Source organism: Tachysurus vachellii, chromosome 3 (assembly GCF_030014155.1).
Source record: "Tachysurus vachellii isolate PV-2020 chromosome 3, HZAU_Pvac_v1, whole genome shotgun sequence".
NCBI classification, from domain to species: Eukaryota; Metazoa; Chordata; class Actinopteri; order Siluriformes; family Bagridae; genus Tachysurus; species Tachysurus vachellii.
In genome coordinates, this window is record NC_083462.1 from 4,467,942 (window position 1) to 4,495,741 (window position 27,800).

The window sequence follows — 27,800 nt, forward strand, 5'->3', positions numbered from 1 at the left end:
GAGAAGAAAAGAGAAGATATGAAAGGAGAAGAAAGAAGAGCAGCCAAGAGAAGAGAATAGAAGAAATGAGATGAAAGAAGGGAAGCCAAGAGAAGAGAAGAGAAGAGAAGAGAAGAGAAGAGAAGAAAGGAGAAGAGAAGAGAAGAGAAGAGAAGAAAGGAGAAGAGAAGAAAGGAGAAGAAAGAAGAGAAGCCAAGAGAAGAGAAGAGAAGAAATGAGATGAAAGAAGGGAAGCCAAGAGAAGAGAAGAGAAGAGAAGAGAAGAGAAGAAAGGAGAAGAGAAGAGAAGAGAAGAGAAGAAAGGAGAAGAGAAGAAAGGAGAAGAAAGAAGAGAAGCCAAGAGAAGAGAAGAGAAGAGAAGAGAAGAGAAGAGAAGAGAAGAGAAGAGAAGAGAAGAGATGATTCTGGAATAGGAAACTTTTGGCCATATGGTGTGTATCGTAAAATCATGAATTCAATACAATTGTGTGTTATTCTGTAGAATCATTGTTGCACTAATGAACAAATCAAATGTTCTGCCTCTGTCATGCAAACAGTAGCTCAATAAGTCAGTAAGGTGCAATTACTATGTAATTAATATGTAAATGAGATATATATAAACTATCCATCTATCTATCTATCTATCTATCTATCTATCCATCCATCTATCCATCACTCTTTTATTTTTATTCCATAGTGTGTCACTGCATTTCATTGGCTCTGTACATGTACCTTGCACAATGACAATAAAGTTGAATCTAATCTAATCTAATCTAATCTAATCTAATCTAATCTAATCTAATACTAAATAATGCTATTCAGAAATCCTTTTTCTCACAGAGTAAATCCACCATGAGTCAACTGAAAACTGTGGAGAGAAGCCAGACAGACAGACAGACAGACAGACAGAAAGAAAGAAAGAAAGAAAGAAAGAAAGAAAAGGGCGGGAACTGGGCAGGATTTGGAACTTTTGAACGTGGGTGGGGAGTTAAAAAAACTCCCGCGCTGAGGAGGAGAGGGCGGGGCCGGGCGGGGCGGGGCGGGGCCTTCTCCTCGCATGTGTAATGACATCATCGTTCATTTGAATAAATCTGAAACGCGCTCTGATTGGCTGGATTACAGCACACGCTACATACTCTACACTATATACAGTACTTTTACAGTGTGATGAATATTTATGTAGTACAAGAGTATGGACGTTAGAGCGTTGTCATGGTGACATGTTGAGATGCTAATGAGTCTGCGGCGTTTGGAACGTGACCGTTGGTTTGACATGATGATTAAACCGGAAGCACGCGCGTTAGGGCGTAGTCATGGCGACTGGTGTTAATGAAACATGTGTCCGTGTGTCTGGGTTGAGATGCTGGTTAGAACTGTGGCATGCACTGAGATTAGGACGTGTGTGTGTGTGTGTGTGTGTGTGTGTGTGTGTGTGTGTGTGTGTGTGTGTGTGTGTGTGTGTGAGACATACAGACAGACAGAGACTATTGTATTCTGCCATTTATTTCACTGTATTTTGATTTATTTAAGGTGTTTATATCGATAATTATTGTAACCCAACACTTTTGTCCTACACTGGCACCTTGTATTTTTCCAATGTCAATAAAGTACTTAAAAGTGTGTGTGTGTATGTGGTGAATATGTGGTGTGTGTGTGTGTGTGTGTGGGCGGGGGGGGTGAGACTGGCTGCTAAAGCGTCTTTCTATTCTTCATGTAGCATCTCTCTCTCTCTCTCTCTCTCTCTCTCTCTGTGCCCCCCCTCTCCCTCGCTCCCCCCCTCACTCCCCCTCTCTCTCCAGCCGGTTACACACTAAAACCAGGCTCCCAGAAGGAAACCCTCGGAGCTCTCAGCTACACCATACTCCACATTAACTCTAGTGAGTGTGTGATCGCCCTCTTCTCCTTCTTTTGAGTCGTTTTCTATCCTTTTTTGGTGAAAGCACGGGATCTGTCTGGGGAAACCGGGACACGCGCGAGCGCACTTTGGGCGTAGCTGCACGAGGAAACAGCGGTTTTGAGGCTCGGTAAGGTTTTTATTCATTTATTTATCTTTTTTATTCGTTTGGTGGGGAGCTAGCAAGCTTGTGACTTCAATTCTTATCCTAATATACATTTTTGTCCGGGTTTTGTTTCAAAAACAGCGTTTTGATGACAAAAGCCACGCCTGGACGTTAAGATTCGGTGTATAAGATATAACGTGGTGCTTGTGAATTGTCTTTATGTCTCAGTGAATGCTGTTTCACAAAGCTATTAACATGCAAATCCGTTTGTACTGACCATTGTGTGCTACAGCTAACCAGACAACACATCACACATAACGTTAGCTGGGAGGGGAGAGAGAGAGAGACAGAGGGAGAGACAGAGGGAGAGAGAGACAGAGGGAGAGAGACAGAGGGAGAGGGAAAGAGATGGAAATAGACAGAGGGAGAGAGAGATGGAAAGAGACAGAGGGAGAGAGAGATGGAAAGAGACAGAGGGAGAGAGAGATGGAAAGAGAGACAGAGGGAGAGAGAGAGAGAGACAGACAGAGAGGGAGAGAGACAGTGAGAGAGAGAGAGAGGCAGACAGAGAGAGAGGGAGAGTGCGAGAGACAGAGAGAGATAGAGACAGAGGGAGAGACAGATAGAAAGGGAGAGAGAGAAACAGAGAGAGAGAAACAGAGAGACAGACAGCGAGAGAGAGAGAGCGAAACAGAGAGACAGACAGTGAGAGAGAGAGAAACAGAGAGAGAGACAGAGGGAGAGTGAAAGACACTATGATTAGCTAAATCTCAGCCATAACGTTAGCTAGCTAATCTAATCGAACCTGTTGGCCTTATATACTGAGATGTCTAATTTCTACCTAAATCTAAATTAACTTGTTGCGTATTGAACGTATAAAATCTTAACCACACGGCACGTGGATCGATATCGTCCTTATTCTTGTTTTACTTGCACCTACTTTGTTTTTCACCCCCATCTAACCCCTAATCAATCCCTGTTCTAGCCAAACCCAGAACTAACAGCACGAAGCGAGAACGAGATGAATCATTCGAATCATACGAATCGTATATTAGTGAATTTCAGATTTCATCCATGGATCTTTTTTTTTGTTGCTATTTTATCTTTCAGTGTTCTATCTGCTTAAAGTTATTTGCCCCCATCAGCCGCCCCCTACCATCTATCTCCCCTCCCCATTTCTCTATCCATCACTTTGGGTTTCTATTGTTCTGTAGCAGGGCGGCTGGATGAGACCGGTCCTCCTCCTCCTCCTGCTCCTCCTCCTCCTCCTCCTTCTTCTTCTCCTTCTTCTCCTCCTCCTCCTACTTCTCCTCCCCTTCAGCCACTCCAAAATCAACACATTTTTTTCAAACCTTAGAGGACGCACGGTTTTTGTGTACGTTAAAAAACAGACACTTTACGACGGAACATCTCATGATGAAAATGAAAATGGAAAAAACAAAATGAGACACTATGGTCTGTATTGTCTCTTTTCTTTTATCGGTACGATATCAAAATACATGGAAAGAAAGACTGTGGGATCCTTGCTTTAGATGTCCTCCTCTTTATAATCATGACGATCCCACAATCGTCTCTCCCACGATTGACGATCGTCGGATAAATCATCTACAGCGGTACGATCGACTCCGAGACGTTATTACGGGAGAGCGAATGTAAAGAGCGACACTTAAGACACAAAGCGCCTTTTTTTTCCCCTGTTGCAGTCGTAAATCAAGTGAGGAAAGCAAACAGGTGATGATGATGATGATGGATGGTGTGAGTCTCGAGGCATGAAGAGATCCTGATCTTAATTTCAGAGCCCGTATTTACTCTCTGCAAACAAAAGACCCGAGACGGCCGTCTTCTTACGGAGCCGTCGCTCTTTAATATGCTACGCAAGATAAAAAAATATATTGGTCTTGGAGTCCTGGATGTGACTTCGGTGGTGACAGCAATGTATAATTTAAAATAAATGATATTAGTAGACGAATGCATGCGATATCGGAGACGCTAACACAAGACGCTAACTATATGTTTGTAGGCTATTATATAGAACTCGGCTCTCGTTACCATCAACTACTTCCCTTTCGGTTTTACGACTTTAGGGTGTCGTAACGTCCAACGCCGTGAACGCAAACGCCGCGATGCTCTGATGTACGTTACGGTCTATAGGATGCTGTCGCGGTGTGCTGCTGTGATCCAGCTGTTTTCCTCTGATCTGTAGAAATCACCTGGATCTTATATTACACTGTTACCGGCGGACGTTTGTGCTTTTGCGCTTCCCGGTTAAATATCGTCCTGTACGTAAAACAGCACAAGTCCCTTGATATAAGCAAGTACACGGTGTTGTGTATCACCTTTATTAAAAAAACCGCCATCCCATAATAATCCTCACTGAAAGACAATTCAGATCACGAGGGCTGTGTGACAGACAGAACGGAGATTTAAATGCGGTTACGTTTGTATGTTAATATACAAAAATGATGTCATTTATTTTAATATATTACAAGACAACACATGTCTTATACACACGTCATAAGTACATATAAGGTCAATATTTTTGAGCTTGAGCTTTCTTTCCCGTCGTTCACTCTGAAAGCCTGATATTCCGGTAGACAACAAAAACCCATGTATCGTGTCATGTTGAATAGCCGCCATTGCAGCTCAGGGACGGTGCACATGACTCAGCTGTCTTCTCTCGCCACGCTGTGATTGGATGTTTCAGCTCCCTTATTCCCAGAATAATTACGGGAAAGAACCGAATGACCCCGCGAAAGTCACAACCGCCTCCATTAATAACGGTTGTATCTGGCACTCGCGTCTGCAGCCGAGCGATTATCTGAACCGCAGCAGCCATCGATACTCTCCAGGGCAACCGCTACGTGGCTTTTCCCAAGATGGCCGTGCCAAAACGGCGATGTGGTTTTCCTGCAGTTGCTTGTGCTCTTCCCAGATTATGTTACCCTGTTGCTGCAGGACTGATAAAAGCTCCACAGGCATGTGGATGTGCAGTTGTCACATGCGACAGTTGTCTGTGGGCTTTTCGGGGCAGTGCTGTGTTTGTTTCCACTGTTTGTGTGTTCTGGATTGTTGTAGCTGGAGGTGACCTTTGGCAGATGTCAGTGCAGTGATTTACAGACTGTTACAGAACTGGAGAAGGGATCATACTGTAGTGTTACTGTGGAAAAAGACAACATCTCATTTAAATGACTTCTCTATTTAACTGTGAGTGAGTTTTTGCATAAATCGGATTAGTTATCGAGCAGATATGAGGGACGTTTGCATACCGAGCCGCTGAATGTTATTAGCGAGCCTGAGGTTAGGAGTCGGACTGGAAGGGATTTGCATTCACTTCTCATTTTGTTCTAGTTTCCTGTTTCCGTCCTGGTCACGACACATAGCCATGAAGGAGGGAAGATAAAATGTAAAACATTTCGGTCTACACGCCAGGATACCACCTCGTACTCATTCTGAGATGTCTATTCTTTACAAACTACTGCTGAAAACATGACTCTACTTTCACACAAAATACACTCTATTCATATAATCCAGCGCCAACCCGGGCTGGGCGATACGGCTGAAAACTGTATCACGATATCAGTGTTTCATATCGTCGATATCGATAATTATCGATATTTTTTATGACCCATTTAAAATAAGGACCAGGAGAAAAATACATTACATTTAAACATTTTTATTTTAAACTTCACCATCCTCTGATCAGAATCCCCTCAGTTATTAAGACAGAAATGTCAACAAGCAGGAAAACTCACATAATTATAATGTAAACATGAGTCTAAAGTCACAATGAACACTTAACAATTATCTCTTAACATTTAAGGTGCAAAATGAAAGAAATGTAAGAAATGCTTAATAAAGTGTAATAAAATAGTGCAAAGTGTTAAATATAAACATAGAGAAACAGTCTTGCATAATTAGCAGACGACGTTGGTGTGACTACGGTCAGACTTATAATATCCAACAAACTGCCGTACTAACGAGCTGACTTTCTCTTTTATTTACAATTTCCTCGCTCGCTGCGGCTCATTTTCTGCTCATCAGTCGCCGGTTACTGAAGAGCAATCCAGCAGACAGGCACGAGACGACGATATGGGGCAACCAAACGTGATACTGTTACATGATTGGCTGTTAGCGTGTCACTCCCTACGTTGCTAGGTTACCAGAGAGCGAGCGCCTTTGTTAACGCAACCAAACTTGCTTCGCAGTCTCTGTTTTCTTCTGACGAAGAATAAAAAATATCGAACTTTTTATCGAACACATTTTTTATCGATATCGAGCACGTGTCTATCACGATACATATTGTTATCGTTTTATCACCCAGCCCTAGTGCCAACGTTTTTGAAACCCTTTTTCATTCGGTAAAGGATCGATTTTTATTTTATTTTTTATTTTTTTTAGATCAGTTCCACCTTATTATGCTTTAGATAGCACTGAGTGCTCATTATGGAGCTTTACTAGACACAGAGGATGATAATTGCACAGGTTTTTGTTGTCCTTTTTTTTTTCAACAGCTGGAATCACGCTACGCTCGGATGGACCAGTTATTAGTGCACACGTTCTTGTCACTCAATCTGATTTTCTCTGAAAGGTTTCATAACCAGATCTATACACTCACTGCTGCTGAGTCAGTTCAAATAATATTAAATAACACATCCAGAGTTGCTCTGAAGCAGGATTTCGAGACGCCGGCTGCCTCAGCCCGGCGTGAGTAGGCTTTATTTATCTGATCTATTCAAACTCTTTATTAATAGGGTGTGTAGCATCACATGTAGCGTGCACATGACCCTCTGACTGTGAATATTCACTCAGAGCAAACAAGTGCTATTCACAATAGTGAAGACCAAACCTGTTTACAGTCAAACAGAGAGAGAGAAAGAAAAAAGAGATCAAATAAAGTGGGTATTATGTTGATTATTATTGTTATTGAACCGCTGCAGTGATGAAGCGCTCTTCAGTGCACTGCTCTGTCTCACGAACGGCTCTACGGTGAAGTGAACGCCGCATGCAATTAAAGCCCGTCGGCTTTCTGTTTGCTGTAGACAGTCCGAACGAAGCATGTCGGTTGACTCAGCTGTTCATTATTGTGCGTTCACTCGCAGTATGTTGTGTTTGTGTTGTGTGTTCCATCTGTGCCATGCCTGGCAGAAAGGTTGAGTAATCCTCTTATAGGTAGAGTACTCTGTGTGTGTGTGTGTGTGTGTGTGTGTGTGTGTGTGTGTGTGTGTATACCTTTCCCTTTCCTAGCTAGCCAGGCGTATTGGCTCCCTGCCACAGATGTTATCGCCACCCCTCATGGTGCATGTGTGTGTGTGTGTGTACAAGAGTGACCATGTGCACACATGGACACACAGTCCAGCACCATCGATTGAACCCCACCAGCTGCTCCCGATCACCACTTATCTAATTTGCCCCCCGGCGGAGGCTCTCACTGTGAGCAGGATAATGGGTAATGGCTTTTGGTCTTCAGGTTACACATGTCTCTTGAGACCTAAACGCAGTCCTACTTCCTTCTCTGCTGACTGATCACAAGGAGAAGGGTGATATCCACGGTATTTAGTCCGCACCGAATAAGCGCTTATGTGTGTAATCATTGTTCCATCTGCTCCAGTCTTGAGCCACAACACTCTACCGCTGGCCCTGAAGTTCACCAAGACTAAAATTCATCAAAATGTTCAGCAACATTTGTGGCATCGACTGGTGTGGATTGTGTGGGTTATTTGTTTGCCGTCATACACTAGCTCTCTGTTTCTTTGATTTCTTGCCCCATAGGCCGGAGGATGGTCAGGGCGATAAAGCAGGATTAGCTTCAGGCTTTGTACAGGGTTAACGAGCCCTGTCGCGTGTTAATCTTTCTTCCCCCGGGGGTCAACTCTCTCCTGAGACTGGGGCCGTGATGACTCATGCCCATTCGACCGGTATGCAGTGTGATCGGCACCCAGGGTAGAATAATAGACTATCTATGGCATGGATAGAGAGTACAAATGATTCCCAGTTAATTAGTCGAAACTGTTCGTTCCTAAAATACCAGGATGCTCGGTGAACTGTAATGGCGTTCACCAGTGCCACGTGGCTGCTCTGATCTGCAAACAAAAAATCCTGTTTACAGCACAAGGAATACTTTTCCTACAATTGGACGGATCCCAGGTGACCTTCACATTTAAACCGTTGTCCTGGCAGCCAAGTTACAGCAACAAAGGGCACATCCTTACTCACTACCAAGTCCTACTTCTTTCTAAAGCCCTTGGCTTTTCCCCAGCGACTCGGTTTTGTTTTCCCACTTCCCCCAGAAGCCAATGGCCTCAAAAAGGCATTTGTTATGGTCTGACATCACCACCTGTACAGGCATCCCAACTCCTTCCTCTCGGTCGCCTCCTCCGCATGTATTCCGGGAAGAATCTGGTGGAGTCCAGCGAGCTTTGTTTCACAGCAGTTTGTTTGTGCACCGAGCCAAAGTGGCTTCCTGACCCTCAGGCCGAAGTGTGAATTTAGAATGTTCTCGGAATTTTGTAAATATGAGCTTCATGTGCACCAGATCTACCCTCCAGCAGCAGTGATATAACACTTCCTTCCAAAGTCTCATGATGGGTCAGATGACATAATGAAGGTGTTTAGACTTAGCTATTTGGTGGCGGTCTGAGCAACGGCGTTACGTAACCACGTCGGCGTTACGGACACAAACAGCCCGTGGAGTATTTGTGCGGCAGTGAAAGACGTTTGTTGGAACGAAAGGCGGCTCTGTTCCATGCCCTTCTCGTTGCTTGAGCATTCTCGTGGTGCAGTGTGATATTTCAGCAGCAGAACTCTTAAACCTCTGGACATGTCTGAACTACTTTCCAAAAAAATGAATGCCTAACAGTTTATCTGTTCCATTTATGATTTTGGCCCATTGCCACAGTATGGGAGAGGTTTTTATTTATAGTCAGATTAATGATGAATAAAATGATCCCAGATTAAAAATCCATGTCAGTAAAGGGGATGGACGGCATGTCAGGAGACAGCAGATACTTTCATTAATTCACAAGCTTTGGTCTGGTGAACCAATCAAAATCAATTGGGCGGGACTTGGGATTTGGTGGTGGGCAGGTCTGTGTTTTTCTGTGTTAGTGTTGCTTAGCCACGTCTAAAAAAACAAAATAAAAATCTTAGTCATCTAATCCACCGACGTGTGGTATCTCTGAAATAGATTCTCTCCCCCCTGCTTTGATTTTCCTATCAATCTGGGGACCTTTCAGGCTTCCTTCAGACTCTTAAAATGAACATAATGCAGATTTTGGTAATTCATCCGATTATAGTTTTGATGCCCCTTGATTACATTAGTACCATCTGTTGGTCTGTTGTTTCAGGATCAAGTTCACATGGAAGGTGCTTGTTTTGATGAAGGACACCTCGGTCGGTTAATCGGTGTTTTCAGACCGCAAGCGTAGGACGGATCTCTGCTCCGTTTCAATAGTGAATGGAAATGGAAATAACACAGGGGTCCTGTGTTCCTTTGCATTTAGTATTGGGGACATGGGGGAGGGTCCACTACCGCCTCCGGTGGACACGGATGGTGTGGAAATGCTGGACAGAGATGCTACATTGTCTCAGTCTGGCATTGAGAGATTGGCTGCGGTTAGCTAAGGCACCACGGTGCATTAGTGAGACCATCCTGGTCTCTGCGAAATGCCAAACGGTGATAAATTGCTGACGATTACGAGGTCAAAAAGCTTTAACAGCACCCTTTTAAAGTGCCAAACCAGAGTCTTGGAGAAGTGCACAGCTGATGAAAACTTCTTTCCCAGAAACAGAGTCATACGGTGCTGAGGATTTGTGTCATCTTTTGCTTTGTGCTAATCTTTTCCCTCTACAGTTCCTCCATTGATAGCTATTTAAAGAAAGTCCACAGTGACTTACTGTACAGGCCAAAAAAAACCACATGCTATTGACTGCTATAGTGAGCTATTCATCAGCTCTATTAGCGCTGGCTGGTTTGTTTAGTCGCTAGCGGTTTGTGTCGGATTGTCGGATGCTGGGTGCGAGCCGCTAGCACGGTGCCTGCGGAGCTTCATGGCATTAGCTCACGAGATCCTGCCGGGTCTCGTCACTCATTTATTCGAGCGATGATGCAAAACAGTTCTGCTGTTGCTTTTCCACTTAGGGCTCATGTGAAGGCACAAGGAGCTATTCAGTAATGCATTTATTCATACATGTATATATCCCTGTGTCTCGCATGCCCTCCAAGCAGGAGAGCAAATTGCCCTTAAAATATGCTGATGGTCTGATTAGACAGAAGCGGCTCTCAGAGGACCTCGCCTTCTCGTCTAGAGGGAAAGGGTTCGATAGCGCCGCTTTGTTTGAAGATGATGTACATCTTCTCACATGGGAGGTGTAGGAATAAATGGGTGTCGGTGTTTTTTTGAGATACAGAAGATTTTTTGACCTTTTTATCCCTTTCAGATGAGGCGTCGTAGGGCCTTTTTACACCTGGTCACTTCATGTGTTGTCTCTGATCCGATAGCTATCTGATTTGTTAAAACTGTTCCATTTACATTAGGCCACATAAATGCGATCGATCCGATCTTTCTACTCCCGCCCAAAATGCTAATATATTTGACCTCATTTCCAGGGTAATTGTAATGGAACACACTTTGGTGTGTGCGGTTTTCAGAACGCGATCAAAAAGAAGACGGAAAAACTGGTTACGACGTTTATGCTACAAAAAAACAGCGTTTACTGTTTGCTGCATTTTCGCTGGCGGCAGCAGCAGCGCATTTTAAGACCCGACGAGACGCCTGGGTGAAAGATCACCTGCGAGTGACGTACTTCCGTTTGGGAGGAGTATAGCGCTGACGTATGTGGCTTGAACAACCACATTCATTTACACCTGTCCAGTTTCATCTGAAACGCGTCCCAGACCACCTCCTGAAGGGGTTTGTACCATCGGATTTATACCCGTCTCCAAACCGTTTCAGAGGGCATTTAGACCTGGTCTTTTTACCATCGGGTAGCTATCGGATCACAGAAAACACACAAAGTGACCAGGGGGTAAAAAGCCCCTTATTTATTACAGGAAGCAGGTTATCTGATGGTGTGAAAATGTTTGAGTAATGGGTCAAAAAAGAAGCCTGGACTTTAGAGATTTAGGCTGAACCTTTTCACTCTGGTAAAAAAATCTCCCAGTCCATGGCAATAATATTCAGATCCAGGACATCCCAGAGGTTTTCTTAGTAATCATCCAGCCACGGATTTACAAAAAACCAGCTCCTCTCTCGGCTGCGAGTGTGTGATTTATTGCTCTGACGCAGGGAAACAGATCTCATCTTTTCACGCCAGAGCCCTTTAACCAGAAGGAAGACGGCGGGACAGCGAGGGCGCCACCGATGAAATATTTTACACATGACGTAGGCTGGCTGCGTAGACGACGTAGTCTCAGAGATCAGGTCCTTTTCTGGAATAAGGAGTTGTGTTTGTGCTCGGTGTATAAGTGCTGATGGTGACGTAAGAGACTGAGGCGTGTTCATGTTTACAGAAAACACCATAAAAACACAAAATAAAGCTGACACAGAGACGTAACTTCTGGTGCTGTGGCAGAGGATCTTGTTCTTGATGCTCTTGTGGAGGGGATTGTTACTGATGTCATCATTTTATGGTGTTTCAGACTAAAGCAACATTTTTTGAGTGGGAAGACCTCCATCTCTCTCTGTCTCTCTCTCTCTGTCTCTCTCTCTCTGTCTCTCTCTCTCTCTCTGTCTCTCTCTCTCTCTCTGTCTCTCTCTCTCTCTCTCTCTCTCTCTCTCTTTGTTAATGTTCAAAAGTGGAGTCAGAGTGAGACAGATCTGTCTGGCAGTGTGTAGTGTGTATAGCTACAGGGATCCTCTCTTTTTAGACCTCTCTCTCTCACACACACACACACTCTCTCTCTCTCTCTCTCACACGCTCTCTCACTCTCTCTCTCTCTCTCTCACACGCTCTCTCACTCTCTCTCTCTCTCTCTCTCTCACACACACACATACTCTCTGTCTCTGTCTCTCTCTCTCTGTCTTTGTCTCTCTCTCTCTCTCTCTCTCTCTCTCTCTCTGTCTTTGTCTCTCTGTCTGTCTCTCTCTCTCTGTCTCTGTCTCTCTCTCTCTGTCTTTGTCTCTCTCTCTGTCTCTCTCTCTCTCTCTCTCTCTCTCTCTCTCTCTCTCTCTCTCTCGCTGTCTCTCTCTCTGTCTTTGTCTCTCTCTCTCTCTCTCTCTCTTTGTCTCTCTCTCTCTCTCTCTCTCTCTCTCTCTCTCTCTCTCTCTCTCTCTCTCTCTCTCTCTCTCCCTCTCTCTCTGGGTTTCCTCAGCTGTTAAGGCCATCTGTCCAAACACTCCTAAGAGCACTAGCGCAGATCTTTTGCTGGACAGAAGGAGGGAGGGGGAGGGGGGGACCGAGCGAGAGCTGCATGGCGATGTGCATGCAGCTCTTGAAGACTTTCTGAGAAAGGAAGGGCTGAAAAAGTTCAGCTCAGGCTGACCAGGATGATGTAATGATTGTGGGTGTGAGAGAAAGACATGTGCAGTGCGGAAGTTAGAACATCGAGTGAACTAAAAAAGAAAGTTGAGGCTTGAGGTCCCGCTGGACCTGAGGCGGAAAACACATTCACCCCATGGGCCAAACCACATCCTGTTCCTGCTCCCATGCAGTTGTGTCGCTCTTAAAATGTACATAAAACATCTGCACCAGAAAGGCATCATGGGTAACAGCCAAGGCTCAAACATTCACAGGGGTATTGGGACTTCTCGCTTCTCTTTGTTTACAAAACTCTGTTGGTTCACAACATGTTACATTGTGGTTGTCCTTTTGTTTCATTTGAAACCACACAGACGTTTTTTTTTCACACTACGCTGTTTTTCTCTCTTTGTAGGTAGTTCACTGTATCTGATACTCGTTGGAGTTCCCTGTTTCCCAAGATGAAGCCAGACGGGGTTGACTCAGGAGCGACAGAGCCGATGGTCGCACTAGATGCAGATCCTGTGATCCAGGCAGAGCCGCTAGGGGAAGGCCAGGAACAGGCCCCGTCTGCATCACAGACGGACGAGATGCAGCAAGGCGAACCGCAGACAACCGAGACACCCGCCGCCGCCACCAAGCCCAGCAAGGATAAGCCTGCGGATCCAAAGGCAAAAACAAAGGGTGTCACCAAAACAAAGACGTCCACCGCTGGCGCTCGTCCCAGCACCGCTCAGAGCCGCATGACGAATGGAGTACAGAAGCCTCCGCAAGCCAACGGCGTTGCTAAGAAGACCACCGCCAGTGCGGCTGGCGAGAAGAAGACGACCACCACAGCTTCTAAAAAGCCTGTAGGTGCTGCGGGGGCAGTGACCACCAAAACCGCCAGCAAGACCACAGAAAAGAAGCCCGTTGGGGCACCAAAGACCACCGGCACGACACAGCCAGCCAAGAAGACACCTGTCAATGGGGACAAACCCAAACCAAAACCGACAGGTAGGTGGAAATATGAGTGAAAGACGATAACATGATCACTGTGCTAGCATGTTTTGTCTGGTTGTTGTTCAGGTCGGTTGGATCGTGTCGGACTTAACAAGGAAGTTTTTTGTTTTTTTTTGTAATGTTTTTAAATCCTTAAACTAGGAATAGCAGAAACGATGCCAAAGCAACGTCGTGTGTGTAAATAACTATCAGCATCATTGGACCTTATCGCTAGCAAACCGTTATAAACAGCTACACAATTTCTTAGCGAAACGTTTATGTAAACTCTCTTTGTCCCAATAGCAGCTTCAGCTCCCAGACCTGCTGCTACCACCAAACCCAGCACGACTTCCTCTCCCAGGACCGACAAGCCACCGGTCTCCAAGACGACCAGGTAGGCCTCTGATTGGTGCAGATGTTACCATGCAGGCTGCCAGATGATCGCAGGTTATGTTGTTTGGTTGCATGTTAAGGCCCCTCCCATCTCTGTGAGCTATTTATTTCGACTTAACGTTTAGCATTTCAGCATCTGGAAAGAAAAAATGGCTTCTGGGAAACGTTTGACTTTGTCCGGGTAGTCTCGCCAAGACACACAGGGTTTAGATAAGAGATTACGGCATTCAGAAGATAAGACCCGGAGACGAACGACATGCAAGACCGCGTGTCGTGTTTGTGTGCAGTTTCAGCAATCAGCTCTGATTATCGCGAATACCTACACAGAGCGTGTCTTCTCACAGAAACAAACATGGCTGCCAGGCGCCTCGGCCTGAACGACGGCTTTGTTTCCGAGCCAAGAGGAGGAATGTCCTGAAGTGTTTCAGTGGTCTCTGTTGTGTTACGTCATATTCGTTTGTGTGTGTGTGTGTGTTGGAATCTGACTTTGTGGTAAACAGTAAGCTTTTTGTGTCTGTAAATGTTTTCCTTAGTGTTTACTTATGACATGACATAAGGTTTTCCTTCCTTAGTGTCACTGTGCTGTAAAAAGGGATTTAGGTGGAAAATAAAACAAACTCAGACAGCGAGGAGGATCTTAGGATTAATTAAGCTCCGTATCTTTCTCTCTGCCAAACCCGCCTCGTTCTGGACGAGCGTCTACATCCGAAGCAGCTCCATAAATCATCTGCTGTTCGTGACCTTATTTCAACTCTTTTTTTTTTTTTTTTTTCTTTTTTCTTTGCTGATTCTAACCTTTTCTTTTGTGTGAATTAATATATTCACGATTATCAGCCTCATACGCACTATTTTTATTGTGGTATGATATTTGCATATATCGTGTAATGTCGCCTATGGTCATACGCTGTCGTGTCCAGGTAAGTTTTCCGTGTCTTCGGAATATGTCACGGAAATACTTTTGACCCCGGAAGGTGACAGTTTGAAAAAAGTTTTCTGTTTTATCACGTGCTGCGATCGCACTGAGACAATAAAATAAAATAAATTCTCTCTAAATCAAGCCCCACTCGTGTAGCACTGTGTGTGTGTGTGTGTGTGTGTGTGTGTGTGTGTGTGTGTGTGTGTGTGCGCGCGCAGGCTAGACCAGTGGGGAGATCTTGGTCTCTGCAGTGCATAAATTGGAATGATGCATGAATAAAACATGGAAAAGAGCACATGTAGCTCTGCTTGTGTGTGTGTGTGTGTGTGTGTGTGTGTGTGTGTGAGGGAGAGAGAATGTGTTTGTGTGGGATCAGGCACGTGCCTGACGATGTTGGCATTTCTATGTCTTTATGTTGGAATTTGCATCTCAGTGTTTTTGTGGGTGTTTGGCATCCGTGTGTGTGTTTGTGTGTGTGTGTTTGTGTGTGTGTGTGTGTGTATGGAGGAGAGAGAGAATGGCTCTGTTGTGATGAACACTGATAAACTGTGACCTGTTGTAACCCTCTTTATGGCAGCTTGTGGAGTTTTAATGAACTCATGCAGTAGATGAACAAGTGACACTGACGCAATGGGCGTGTCCTTCATCTCACAGTGAGTCACTTCACATTACACTGAAATCTCTCTCTGTCTCTCTCTCTCAGTCTCTCTCTGTCTCTCTCTCTCTCTCTCTCTCAGTCTCTCTCTGTCTCTCTCTCTCTCTCTCAGTCTGTCTCTCTCTCTCTCAGTCTGTCTCTCTGTCTCTCAGTCTGTCTCTCTGTCACTCTCTGTTTCTCTCTCTCTCAGTCTGTCTCTCTGTCTCTCAGTCTGTCTCTCTGTCACTCTCTGTTTCTCTCTCTCTCTCTGTCTCTCTCTGTTTCTCTCTCTCTCTCTCTCTCTCAGTCTGTCTCTCTGTCTCTCAGTCTGTCTCTCTGTCACTCTCTGTTTCTCTCTCTCTCTCTCTCTCTCTCTCTCTCTCTCTCTCTCTCTCTCTGTCTCTCTCTCAGTCTCTCTCTCTCTCTGTCTCTCTCTGTTTCTCTCTCTCTCTCTCTCTCTCTCTCTCTCTCTCTCTTAGTCTGTCTCTCTCTCTCTCTCTCTCTCTCTCTCTCTCTCTCTCTCTCTCTCTCTCTCTCTCAGTATTGCTACTTTGTCTCTTGTTCTGTTTTCTGTGCATCTCTTCTCTCTTAACCAATTTCTCTAGTTCTCTGCTTTTTCATCAGGTTCCCTTTGTCTATATGTCTCTATCTCTCTTTCTCTCTCTCTTTGTGTAACCTCTCTCTCTCTCTCTCTCTCAGTCTATCTCTCTCTGTCTCTCTCTCTCTTTTAGTCTGTCTCTCTCTCTCAGTCTGTCTCTCTCTCTCTCTCTCTCTCTCTCTCTCTGTCTCTCTCTCTCTCTCTCTCTCTCTCTCTCTCTCACTCTTTCTGTGCCACTGCACTGCATTTAATCACCAAATGGATCTTGCAGTATAGGAAAGCTGGGTGTGGTAGAGACTGGATGTGACACTGTGTGTGTGAGAGAGAGAGAAAGAGAGAGAATGTGTGTGGGACTCTGTGTGTGTGTGTGTGTGTGTGTCTTTGTGTGTGTGAGAGAGAATGTGTGTGGGACTCTGTGTGTGTGTGTCTTTGTGTGTGTGTGAGAGAATGTGTGTGGAACTGTGTGTGTGTGTGTGTGTGTGTGTGTGAGAGAGAGAGAGAGAGAGAGAGAGAGAGAATGTGTGTGGGACTGTGGGTGTGTGTGAGAGGGACTGTGTGTGTGTGTGTGTGTGTGTGTGTGTGTGTGTGTGTGTGTGTTAGATGATTGATTAATTGCTATAAAACACAGCCATGCCTCCTTCTCCTCACCTTCTTGGCCAGCTTTCTTCATTGTGTGTTTACATTGTGTGTGTTCCTGTTTTCTCCTCATACACACTGTGATGAATGTTACAGCAGCTCTCTGAGTGTCGTGTGATTATTCTGACCATCCTGTTTTATTTGAACAGGCTCGTACGTCAAGCACGTAGCTCGTTGGAGAGATTCCCTCATAGCACCAGGCAACACAGCAGCGTAATATAGAAATCATGATAAATGTTGTCACAATACACGTTTTATTGCAGATATCATAGTCAGGTTGTTTTATTTAAACCGCAACTCAGTAGAAAATGAGTGGTATTGTTTGCTATAGCATGAAAAAGTCATGTTATACCCTTATTGAACACGATCTCCATCACGACGCAATTGTTATTGTCTGGTAAAATGTTACAGCCAATCAGATTCCTGTATGCAAATTCAGACTGTATAGAAGAGTGGCAGGGAAGGTAATAGGAGTTTAAAGGTGCGGTGCACGATGTTTGAAAAATGCTTCAGAAAACTGAGTCGGGCCGACTAACAAAACAAACGTGTAGCCAATTAGCAGAAAGGGGCGTGTCTTGTCAATATGTTGCGGAGAGAGTGTTCAGTGCGCATGTGTGACATTAGCCTCTGCTGTTACCTCTGCCTCGGGTTCTAAGTGTTGAACGTTGTCTTCGGCGTGAAACGGAGCTAAACCTTTCACGGTACAACACACAGTACTACAAAAACACATTTGTATTTCCATAGTATTACTCATTGTGTTCATTTACTGATAAAAATACCCCCTCGGCCAGCCGCCCCGGCAGGTTCCGCCATAATAGTTGCCTGGGTTACGCATGTATGTGTGGGGGCGGAGCTATCAAAACAGGGGTGACACCCATTTGGGTTAGGGGCGTGTTTGTTTTGGTGATTTCAAATGTCAACATTGGCTTTCAGAGATCGTGCACCGCACCTTTAATATCTTTTATTATGGAACAATCATGTGAATAAGTTAATGAAGAAGTCATTATTTTTGTCAGAAGTCATGTCGTGTTGTATTTACAATCAGGACATTCTGACTTTGTAGGAGTTTTGAATTAGTGTTTAGCATTAACAGCGCCGCTTTGCCTGTCGCCATGTCGGAGTGATGTCATATCTCTACGGTAGCTGATCTCCACCTCTGGAGGTTATTTAGTTGGAGGCTTTCCTCAGCAGGGTCCTGATCTCTGGAGCTCAGACGATGAGTAGACGAGTTAGACCGCTGCGAGTTTTTTCCTAAGCATGTCGGGATTTGTCTGTTGTTATTACAAGTAAGTTTCATGTATCTGCTCGCTCTGAGAAGCGTCCACACGAGGGAGGTGCTCGGATTTGGATGGATGCCTCCTTGGCCGAGCTACACAAGTGCCTCTGCGCATTTTGAGGCATTAGCAGAATCCGTTAAAGAGGCTAAAGAGTCCCTGTTGCCTAATTAAAACTCCGTCGGTTGTTAGTTGCCGGTTCCCTTCAGCTTCATCCGGAGGTCTCTGCCTCTGCTCACACGAACACATACTGGGAAATTTCACCAGAAGTGGTCGTTAAATTTGTTGCGGATCAAACGAAAGAAGAAGAAGAAGAAGAAGAAAACTCCCCAGTGTCAGCACAAATGCCTAATGATTCACATTCATGACTAATGCGTAATGAGTCAGCATTATTTGTAGAAAAATGCCCAGGGCTACCTTCAGGAACTTTGTGTGTGTTACTTCACCTTGTGATCCTGTTGTTTTTGTCAGGTTATAACCCGAATGTTATTCCTTCGCCTCCTAACTGAGGCACGGATCCCGATAACCTAGCTGAAGGCAACATCAAACTTTTATAGACGCATAAAATATGAAAGCCGTGGCCTAGTTGAACTTTTTCTTTCTTTTCCCACGTCTCTGTAACGTTGGGAACTAGTAGTGGCATCATTCTTCGCAGGACCTTCTTTGAGACGTGGAACGTGGCACTAATATGAAGTTTTATCATTTTTAATCGGATGAGCGGTGCATCTCCTGCCTTCCCTCCTCACTGTCATGTTGCATTTGAAGCAAACAGACATTAATTCTCTCTCTCTCGCTCTCTCTATTGAGTCAGAACTGTCACTGATGATTATGCGTACTGGTTTGCACTTGGGTATTTATTTGTGTCCCTCTGCCTCGTATGTGGAACGTTGATGCACCGTCCTGGCCTCCGTGCCTCGCTTCATTCCCTGTTCTTAATCTTTAACTCTGTAGAAACCTTCAAGATGCAGTACAAAGTCAAAGAAAGGACAAAATCTAGCACTCCTACCAAGCACTAGGGTGATGCTGCTCGTTCCACAGAGCTTTTAGTGTTATGGACATTTACTAGTTCAACAGCAGTAGCTCAAACTCTTTGCTGTTCTTCATGTTTAGCTGCTTTGCTAAGATACTGGCAGGTTTGTTTAGAGTCACGGATGTACCGCATCTCGAATGACGTTAGACGTTTTGTGACTTAGTCAGAATGTTTCACACATAACACCAGTCGGACTTCCTGCGTCAAAGGAAAACGCTCAAAAATCGACTCTCGAGCCATTTTTATGACGATTCGCACATTTCACAATGATTCCTGCTAGAGGTCTCACTTCAGTTTAAAGGTACTGGGGTAGAAGACTGGGAGTCAATCACAGAATATTAGGCCATGCCCAGACACTGCTGAGATCACAAAGATCAGCATATTCAACTGCCATTTTAGATGTTATTGCCTTTTCTATTTCAACTTTTTAGGACTTTACCATGTGATGTTGCTGACCGTAGAAGCAGAACCCAGTGTGAACATTACTCTAGGGTTAATTAAAAGAACTATATTTTAGGTCTATATTTTATACTTTTCCCAATTTGATCTTGTTCTGGGGACCATAATCCTACATTCCATAATCCCATATTCAAAAATCCCACATTCCAAAATCCCTCATTCCATAATCCCACATTCCAAAATATCACATTCCATAATCCCGCATTCCAAAATCTCATTCCATAATCCCATATTCCAAAATCCCACATTCCATAATCCCATATTCCAAAATCCCTTATTCCATAATCCTACATTCCAAAATCCCGCATTCCATAATCCCACATTCCAAAATATCACATTCCATAATCCCATATTCCAAAATCCCACTTTCCATAATCCTACATTCCAAAATCCCGCATTCCAAAATATCACATTCCATAATCCCATATTCCAAAATCCGGCATTATGGAGTCAAACAAAATAGTGGTCACTTTGCGTTGCTGTGAGACTGTATCATGCATTTATATTCTATTTTTAGAGTTTTCTTTTGTTACATCTGCTGTGCAAATATGAAAAGCTCCATTGCTTCTGTATAAAACAAGAAGACACTCGTTGTTCTGCTCAGTGCTGCTGAGTCCGTTCTTATTTCTCTTTGCATAACCAGCCTTTTATACCCATAGTTCTGTGTGTAGGACCAGAATGTCATGTCTGCGATGTGCTCTCTCTCTTCCTTTCACCAAGTACTCAGCGGTCATGTGCTTTCTATGCTTTCACACACACAAGAGGGATTCGGGATGATTATTCCGCTTGTGCTTTTACAGCATTAAAGATTAAAGTGACTCTTGCCACTTTCCTTGTCTCGTCATCCTCGCTGGTGCTCTTGTTGTTTTTAGAATCTTTATTTAGAGCAGGCCTCCAGTGGAGCGTGTATCAAGATCAGGCGCTCATGCCTGCGGGATCTAGATTGCTTTTGTTAGGCCTGATGTCAAGCACCAGGCCCTACAGGACAATTTACCCGTAAGACAGCATTAGCCATGTGATCATGCTGTGGGGCTTGGTGAGAAACAGGGGGTTGACTCTGACGATTTTCAGGGGTGAAATGGTTTTGTGTCAGGTTTGACAGCATTGTGGCTACTCTTGTGTGTTTGGAGAGTCACTTCTTCTTCTTCAGCACCCGTAGAGCTTAATTAGAAAGGGATTACAGGGATTAAAATGATAAATACACATAAGTAGGTCTGGGTAAGCACTAAGGAGGGGATGAACAGGAAATAAAAGGTGGCGAGACCAAGAGCAATTAGCATGGCTACTGATCAGTGAGCAGGACGATGCCCAGGGCTTTAAGGAAACCACAGTCACACTTGCAAGCCACTTACAGTATGTTGCCTGCACTTCATCTGTTGTTGGTGTGCACTGTCCAACCTGTTTTAATCTAGAGGAGAAATGGCTGTAGCCAAAATGTAAAGCTTAAAAAAAGGTGTTTGGGTTACATGAGATGTACTAGGCTTCGTAATAGATTTGTCAGCAGAATATCAACTGTAGTAGTGAAAGTGAAAAAGTGACAAAGTGACGTGACATACGGCTAAGTACGGTGACCCATACTCAGAATTTGTTCTCTGCATTTAACCCATCCAAAGTGCACACACACAACAGTGAACACACACACAACAGTGAACACTGGTGCCTTGTGCCTTGTGCCTCAGTCGTGGCCGGCCCGAGACTCGAACCCACAACCTTAGGGTTAGGAGTCAGACTCTCTAACCATTAGGCCACGATCTGCCCCAGTAGCTACGTACACTCACCAGAGGCACCAGGGATCTCTGTATTGCCCCTTCTACTGGCTACTCATTAACTCATTGTGCAGTCGTATATAAACGCTATTTTCTGCATGTAAACAGGAACTGATGTCAGAACAAGACACACAATAGGATGGGTTCCAATGAGTCCTCGGATCAGAATTTTGGATTTGTCACTTTTCTACATTGTGCTTAACTGATATAGAATCGAGAACATCTTGATTCAGATGTTGTGCCATGGCTTTGTGGGCTGCCCTGTCCTTGGGAGCATGACTCTCTTTCACACATGTCTATAGAGTTATTCATACATGAATGCAAGTTCTTACTCAGTATTTGTGGTTTAGAACAGATCAAAGGTTACAGCTTCTCTTTCTTCTCCTTAATCAGAAGCCATATTAAAATGGGTCTGTTACGCTGTCACATCAGTGTGACAGAATCTGGGTTCATAAGAACAACACATCCTATAACCAGAAGACTGTAAGAAGTCTGTTTGAAGTCCTGGCCTGGTTTTCAAAAACAGGACCATCTGACCTGATCCTTTCACACATTCCTGCTTTGAGGTGCATATAAATAAACGATTATACCTTCTTACCTCCTTTCCCACTGCTGTTCTTCTGTGCAGTTTCCTGTCAGTTCTCCATGGCCCAGATCTACATTGTGAACAATTGGCTCATTTCAAACAGAACATCATGATCAAACCCACAGAGTTTTACTCTCAGACAGATATTTAACACTTCCACGTACTGTTTTGTGCTTTTTCTATAACTAATCTCAGTATTATCAGTTTTCTGTTGATATTGAGTGCATATTTCTCTTTTCTGTCTTTCTGCATTACTTCTCCAGACCTGCCACTGGTGCGACGACTTCTCGCCCAGCTTCTGCTGCACCAAAGTCAGCTGCTCCCACCGTGTCCAAGACGTCAGCATCCGCATCAAAGACCACTCCATCTGCAGCTAAAACAACCACCTCCGCTGCTAAACCGTCACCTGCTAAAGCTCCGTCTGCTAGTCGAGCTCTGACCACATCCACACAGAGCCCTACACCCACCAAGAAAGGTAGACAAAAGATCTTAAAGTTATATCCTTAAAGGAAAGCAATTTCACTCTTAAAGGAAAGGTTTGCCTTTTTTCTACATTATGGGGATTTTTATGGATGAGACAGTTTTGATTATTTGGCATAAATCAAGCCATAAATCTCTCTAGGCCAAAGGTGTCCAATCTTATCCACCAAGGGCCGGTTTTTGTGCCAATCGAGCAGAAGCCACACCTGATTCCACCTGTTTAATCAGTTGTTCTTGGCTTTTAGTAGACTCTGGTGTGGCTTCCGCTTGGTTGGAATGAAACCCTGCACCATACTGGCCCTTCCCGGATAAGATTGGACACCTCTCCATAGCTTTAGATTTTCCCTTGTTCAATATTGATTATGTAACAGAGTAAAACATTTAGAGCACTGAAAATCCTTTGCAATCTTCTTATCTGTTTAGACGCAAGCAAGCCAGCCACTTCAGCAGCGAAGAAGTCAACCGCCTCGCCACTAACTCGCCCTGCTTCTATTAAGACCAGCAAGCCTGACACCCCGAAGGCATCCACGCCAACAAAACCAGAGTCTGTCGCCAAGAAAACTTCTACTCCTAGCAAGCCAGCAGTGGAAGCCAAGACGGCTAAGCCTAAGGAAAGCAAACCGACGCCGTCAAAGGAAATCAGTGCCACCCTGAAAACATCTGGCGCCAAGAACAGCACATCAAAGACAGCCAGCCCTAAGAAGGTAGTGGGTAGCAGCACACCCATGCCAGTTAAACGTGGCCCCAAAGCTGCACACAAAGAGAATGAGAAAGAGGCTGTAGCTCCTGCTGTTGAGACTTCTGCTGCAGTTGAAGCTGTGGCTGTTGCTGCTGCAGCCACAGCTGTTGCCGCCACAGCTGCTGGTACCATTATCGCTGTGACAGACAGTGAATCTGAAGTCCTGCCTGAATCCAAGCTTGAAGTTCCAGCTGAAGACAAGCTTGACGTTTTATCTGAACCCCAGCTTGAAGTTCCAACTGAAGACAAGCTTGAAGTTCCAACTGAAGACAAGCTTGAAGTTCCAGCTGAAGACAAGCTTGACGTTTTATCTGAACCCCAGCTTGAAGTTCCACCTGAAGACAAGCTTGAAGTTCCACCTGAAGACAAGCTTGAAGTTCCACCTGAAGACAAGCTTGAAGTTCCACCTGAAGACAAGCTTGACATTTTATCTGAACCCCAGCTCGAAGTTACAACAGAACCCAAGCTTGAAGATGCACCTGAACCCAAGCTTGAAGATGCACCTGAACCCAAGCTTGAAGTAACACCTGAACCCAAGCTTGAAGTAACACCTGAACCCAAGCTTGAAGATGCACCTGAACCCAAGCTTGAAGATGCAACTAAACCCAAGCTTGAAGATGCACCTGAACCCAAGCTTGAAGTAACACCTGAACCCAAGCTTGAAGTCACATCTGAACCCAAGCTTGAAGTAACACCTGAACCCAAGCTTGAAGTAACATCTGAACCCAAGCTTGAAGATATAGTTAAATCCAAGCTTGAAGATGCACCTGAACTCAGTCTCAAACATGACCCTGAACCCAAGCTTGAAGCTGCACCACATCCAGTGGAAACCGAGTCTCGACTTGCAATTGAAACCAAGACTGAATATTTGCCTGAAACTATACCAGAACTCTTACCTGAAACCAGGACTGAACTCGAACCTGAACCAAATTCAGACATCCTGTTGGAAACCGAGTCTGAATTTACATCTGAAACCATCACTGAACACCTTTTAGAGGCCAAGCCTGCATGTGCATCTGAACCCAGGTCAGACATCCTGCTGGAAAGTGAGTACAAATTTATGTCTGAAACTATGTCTGAACTCCTGCTTGAAACCAAACCTGCAATTGTACCTGATCCCAAATCAGAGTTCCCATTAGAAAGCGAACCTGAATACACATCTGAGCACCTGCTTGAAACCACGTGTGATTTTGAACCTGAACCCCAGTCAGAACTTCCATTGGAAACTGAGTCTGAATTTACACATGAGTCTAAGTCTGAATTCTTGCTTGAAACCAAATCTGAATTTTCCCTTGCCTCTGAACACAAGTCTGAACCCTTGTTAGAAACAGAGTCTGAAATTGCCCCTGAACCCAAGTCTGACCTCCTGTTTGAAACATCCCCTGAAATTCCCTCTGAACCCAAGTCCCCACTCCTGTTTGAAACTAAGCCTGACCCTCTGCCTGAAACAGTCCCAGAACCCAAAGTTGAATTTATGATTCCTGATGCAGTTGAGGACATTGCAGCAGGCACTGAGGATATTCAGTCTGATACAGAAGAAGAAACAGACGAAGAGGTAGTGCAACAGCTGGCAGCTCAGCCGAATCTAGTCAGTGCTCCATCTACTCTTGGCACGACAGTTATGTCACCACCATCCTCTCCCACTGGAGAGTCTCCAGTTCTGGAACCTGAGATCTCTGCTCCACTACAAGATATGTATACTGCCAGTAATCTCTGGGCACAGAATCAGCAGATGTTCTCAAGTGATATTACCACAGAGAATCTGGAGCAAGAAGATATCAGGGTTCAAGAGAATCTCCTGACCACCACGAAGTCTTCAGCAGAGGAGGCAGGGGATGTAGAGAAACCTTTCAGTCTTGGAGTGGAGTCTGACCTGTTGAGTAGCTCCTGCTTGGAGCATTTTAGCAATGTGTCACCTACCTCTCTTAATATGGAGATGGAGGAGGCAGTGGAAAAGGCAGAGGAAGAAATCAATGAGGATGACCATGATGAGGAGGAGGAGGAGGAAGAAGAAGAGGAGCAAGAGGCGAGAGAGATTGTTCAAGCAGTGCCTGAAACACAGAAAATTGATGATTTTACGTTTGGATTATCAGATGTTAACAGCTCTAGTAGCGGTGTAACGCAGCCTGATGACTTTGACAGGATCACCCAGCAGGAGCAAGCAGAAACAACTGCAAACTTCCAAATGGAGAGTCATCACAGTGATGAAGATGGAGAGGATTTCTCTCTGAAAAAAGTGGAAATGGAACAGCCATTTATGGGCCCACCTGGGGTCAAGTCTTTTTCAGATGAAGAGGAAGAAGAGGAAGAGGAGGAGGAGGAAGATGAGCAGGAAAAAGAGGACATGGATACTGGTCCAGAACATGTTGACAAAGACCACATGGACTTTGGTCAGGTGCAAGCTGGTGATCATCATATGGATGTTCACCTCAAATCTGAAGAAGAGGAGGACCATGAAGATGAAGATGTTGAGATGATTAGTGAAGTCCAGATGGAGAGTGGAAGCAAGATTGCTGAAAATATTGATGAGGATGACTATGATGAAGGATACCTAGACAATTTGAACCGCACTGCTCCAGCTCCCTCAATACCTATGAATGCTGCCTGGGGCCCATTTAACCCCTTTGGAGACACATGGGCTCAGCCAACCTCCATTAATGTAACATCAAGTCCCTTAGATGTTAAGGTAGCTGATCATGAGACACCCACAAAGTCCCCTGCTGAAGCCTGGCTGGAGAAGCCTCTATGCCATTTGACTGAACCACACCTTGAGGTCCGTGAAGAGACAGAGAGCTCAGTCCCAGTGGATGGTGCTAACCTGTGTGCACCTGCTATTGGTATGTCCCAGTCAAGTACCCTGAGTGGAACAGCCCTGGCAGCCCACAGCAGCAGTGAGACAAGCACACCGGAAGAGCTGCGGGACTATGACAGCAGCTCAGGGGTGGAGTCACGCTCTGAAAAGCAACAGACGCCTGTCCCAACAGCCCAGCCTGACCAGGAACAAGACCTCGGGATTCACCTGGAGCGTGGCGATGGGGAAGAAGAGGAGGCAGAGACACTCCCAGCAGATGAGGTCCTGGGCGATGCTCCAACAGCACCAGCATCCGTTCCATCATCCCCTACTACGTCTGGGGATGAGGCAAGTGATACTGAAGGGGAAATGCAAATCAATGACCCTGATGTTCCCGGTGATGACACTGCAGCCTTAGACAGTCCTACTGCTTCCCGAAACCTCCCTGCCTTGGACGAAGATGAGGAGGCCACCGACATTCATGTTGGAGAGGAAGATGGTGGGACCCCTCAGTCAGCCAACTCTGTAGCTTCATACGGCTTTGACTGCTCGGTTTCCAACTCCAATGCTCATTCTACTGCTGAGAGCTGTGGCAAGAGCCCTGGGATTTTTTCCCTGGAGAACGAAGATCAACTTCCAGAAGAAGCTAAGGATCCCTCACTCATTAAGGAGCTGACCTTGCCTGCTGCAGCCGCTAAAGCCGAGGATCTACTGGGTTGTCCTGTCGACCTGCTTCCCCTTGGCCAGCAAGGGGAGTCACACGCCGATCCTGATGACCAATACCTGCTATGCGGGAAGACGGGAGCCAGTGCTCTCGAGGAGTCTGACCCAGAGTCTCCCATGCACCTGTCTCCCCAGCATGGGGACAACACGGATGGCCAGCCACCTTACTACTCTACTATATGTGATAACACTGATAGCTTTCTGGCAGGTAATGTATAAAGTCCCCAAACGGAATGCACCTTTTCCCGCACCCTTCCCAAAACAGCACCCTCTTCCTTTTTGTCGTTTGTTTTCTTACCTGTCCAGGCAATGGCGTAATGAAACGGGGGAAAAAATTGAACATGGGGGATGGACTGTAGGTTTATCAGTGCTGCTTTCTCTTTCTTACTACTATAATAGTCATGGTTATGATTGTATGGCTTAATTCTTGTATGTACAATAGCTATTCTCATTTTCTATTAGAATGTACTATTAAATAACACTGCGTACTACAGCACCCCGGAACTTGGATCGATAGACTGAACTGTTGTTAAGTCCTTTAATGAATACGGAAAGCAAAAACGAAAGCAAAAAAAAAAAAAAAACTAAAGAAAAGAAAAGAAAAAGGATCACATTCAATGGACTCTATCTATGTTTGTATTTATCCTACTGTTTTTACCGAACAAATGTCAAATGTTTTTTTTTTTTTTTATACTTGTTTTATTGTTTATTTTTGCTCCCGGTCTTCTCTTGCACTGTAGCTGTACCTTTACACCTCTTTTATTTTTTTATTGTTCCTGTGTCAAGAACTAACTGTTTTAGCACTAACTAAGGCTAGATCTTTTTCCAGAGGCTTCGCACTTTGGAGTTTTTTTCAGTGTAGGGAATTGTTGGAATGTTAGATGGCAAGCAATGTTTTGTTTTTAAACTTTTTTCTAGCATAAAAAAAAAAAAATTCCAGCACACTTTTGTGAAGGATAACTTATGATAAGTCACATACCACAGCTTTTTTAAGTACTCAGCAGTGATCTGGTTTTGTTGATTTGCAGTAGTTGGACATTTTTGCTTTGGCGCAAATATTCAATGTGGTGGAGAAAAATGTTACTCGCTTTAAAAAAAAAATTTACACTTGAATGTGGGTGGCGAGTATTGGACATTTGGATTGGAAATTGCATGTACAACTAATTGCTTTACTGTAATACTGTTCAAGACCTAGTATGTCCAGATGATCAAGAATAATAATAACACTGGTTCAAACTAATTAAATGGTTTTTCAAAATTCCATTAAACATCATTTCAAGGCCACCTGTTCCTGTTTCTTATTTCCTGCATGGTGCTAAGACATTTGTGTCCATTAAGAACTTCTCCCGTTGGAGCATTC

At 44.6% G+C, this 27,800-nt stretch overlaps 1 protein-coding gene across 2 annotated transcripts; it reads left to right on the forward strand.

Moving 5' to 3' along the window:
• The first annotated feature begins 1,768 nt into the window (after window positions 1-1,768).
• Window positions 1,769-27,724, forward strand: prr36b (proline rich 36b). 2 transcript variants are annotated; one of them, XM_060865429.1, is made up of 5 exons: window positions 1,769-2,003; window positions 12,850-13,430; window positions 13,719-13,809; window positions 21,971-22,182; window positions 22,611-27,724. In XM_060865429.1, the coding sequence occupies exons 2-5, from the start codon at window positions 12,896-12,898 to the stop codon at window positions 26,657-26,659; spliced, it is 4,887 nt and encodes a 1,628-aa protein (XP_060721412.1). In that variant the 5' UTR covers window positions 1,769-2,003; window positions 12,850-12,895; the 3' UTR covers window positions 26,660-27,724. The 2 variants fall into 2 exon arrangements, with proteins under 2 accessions (XP_060721412.1, XP_060721413.1); XM_060865430.1 differs by having other exon boundaries at window positions 13,722-13,809.
• The last annotated feature ends 76 nt before the right edge of the window (window positions 27,725-27,800 follow it).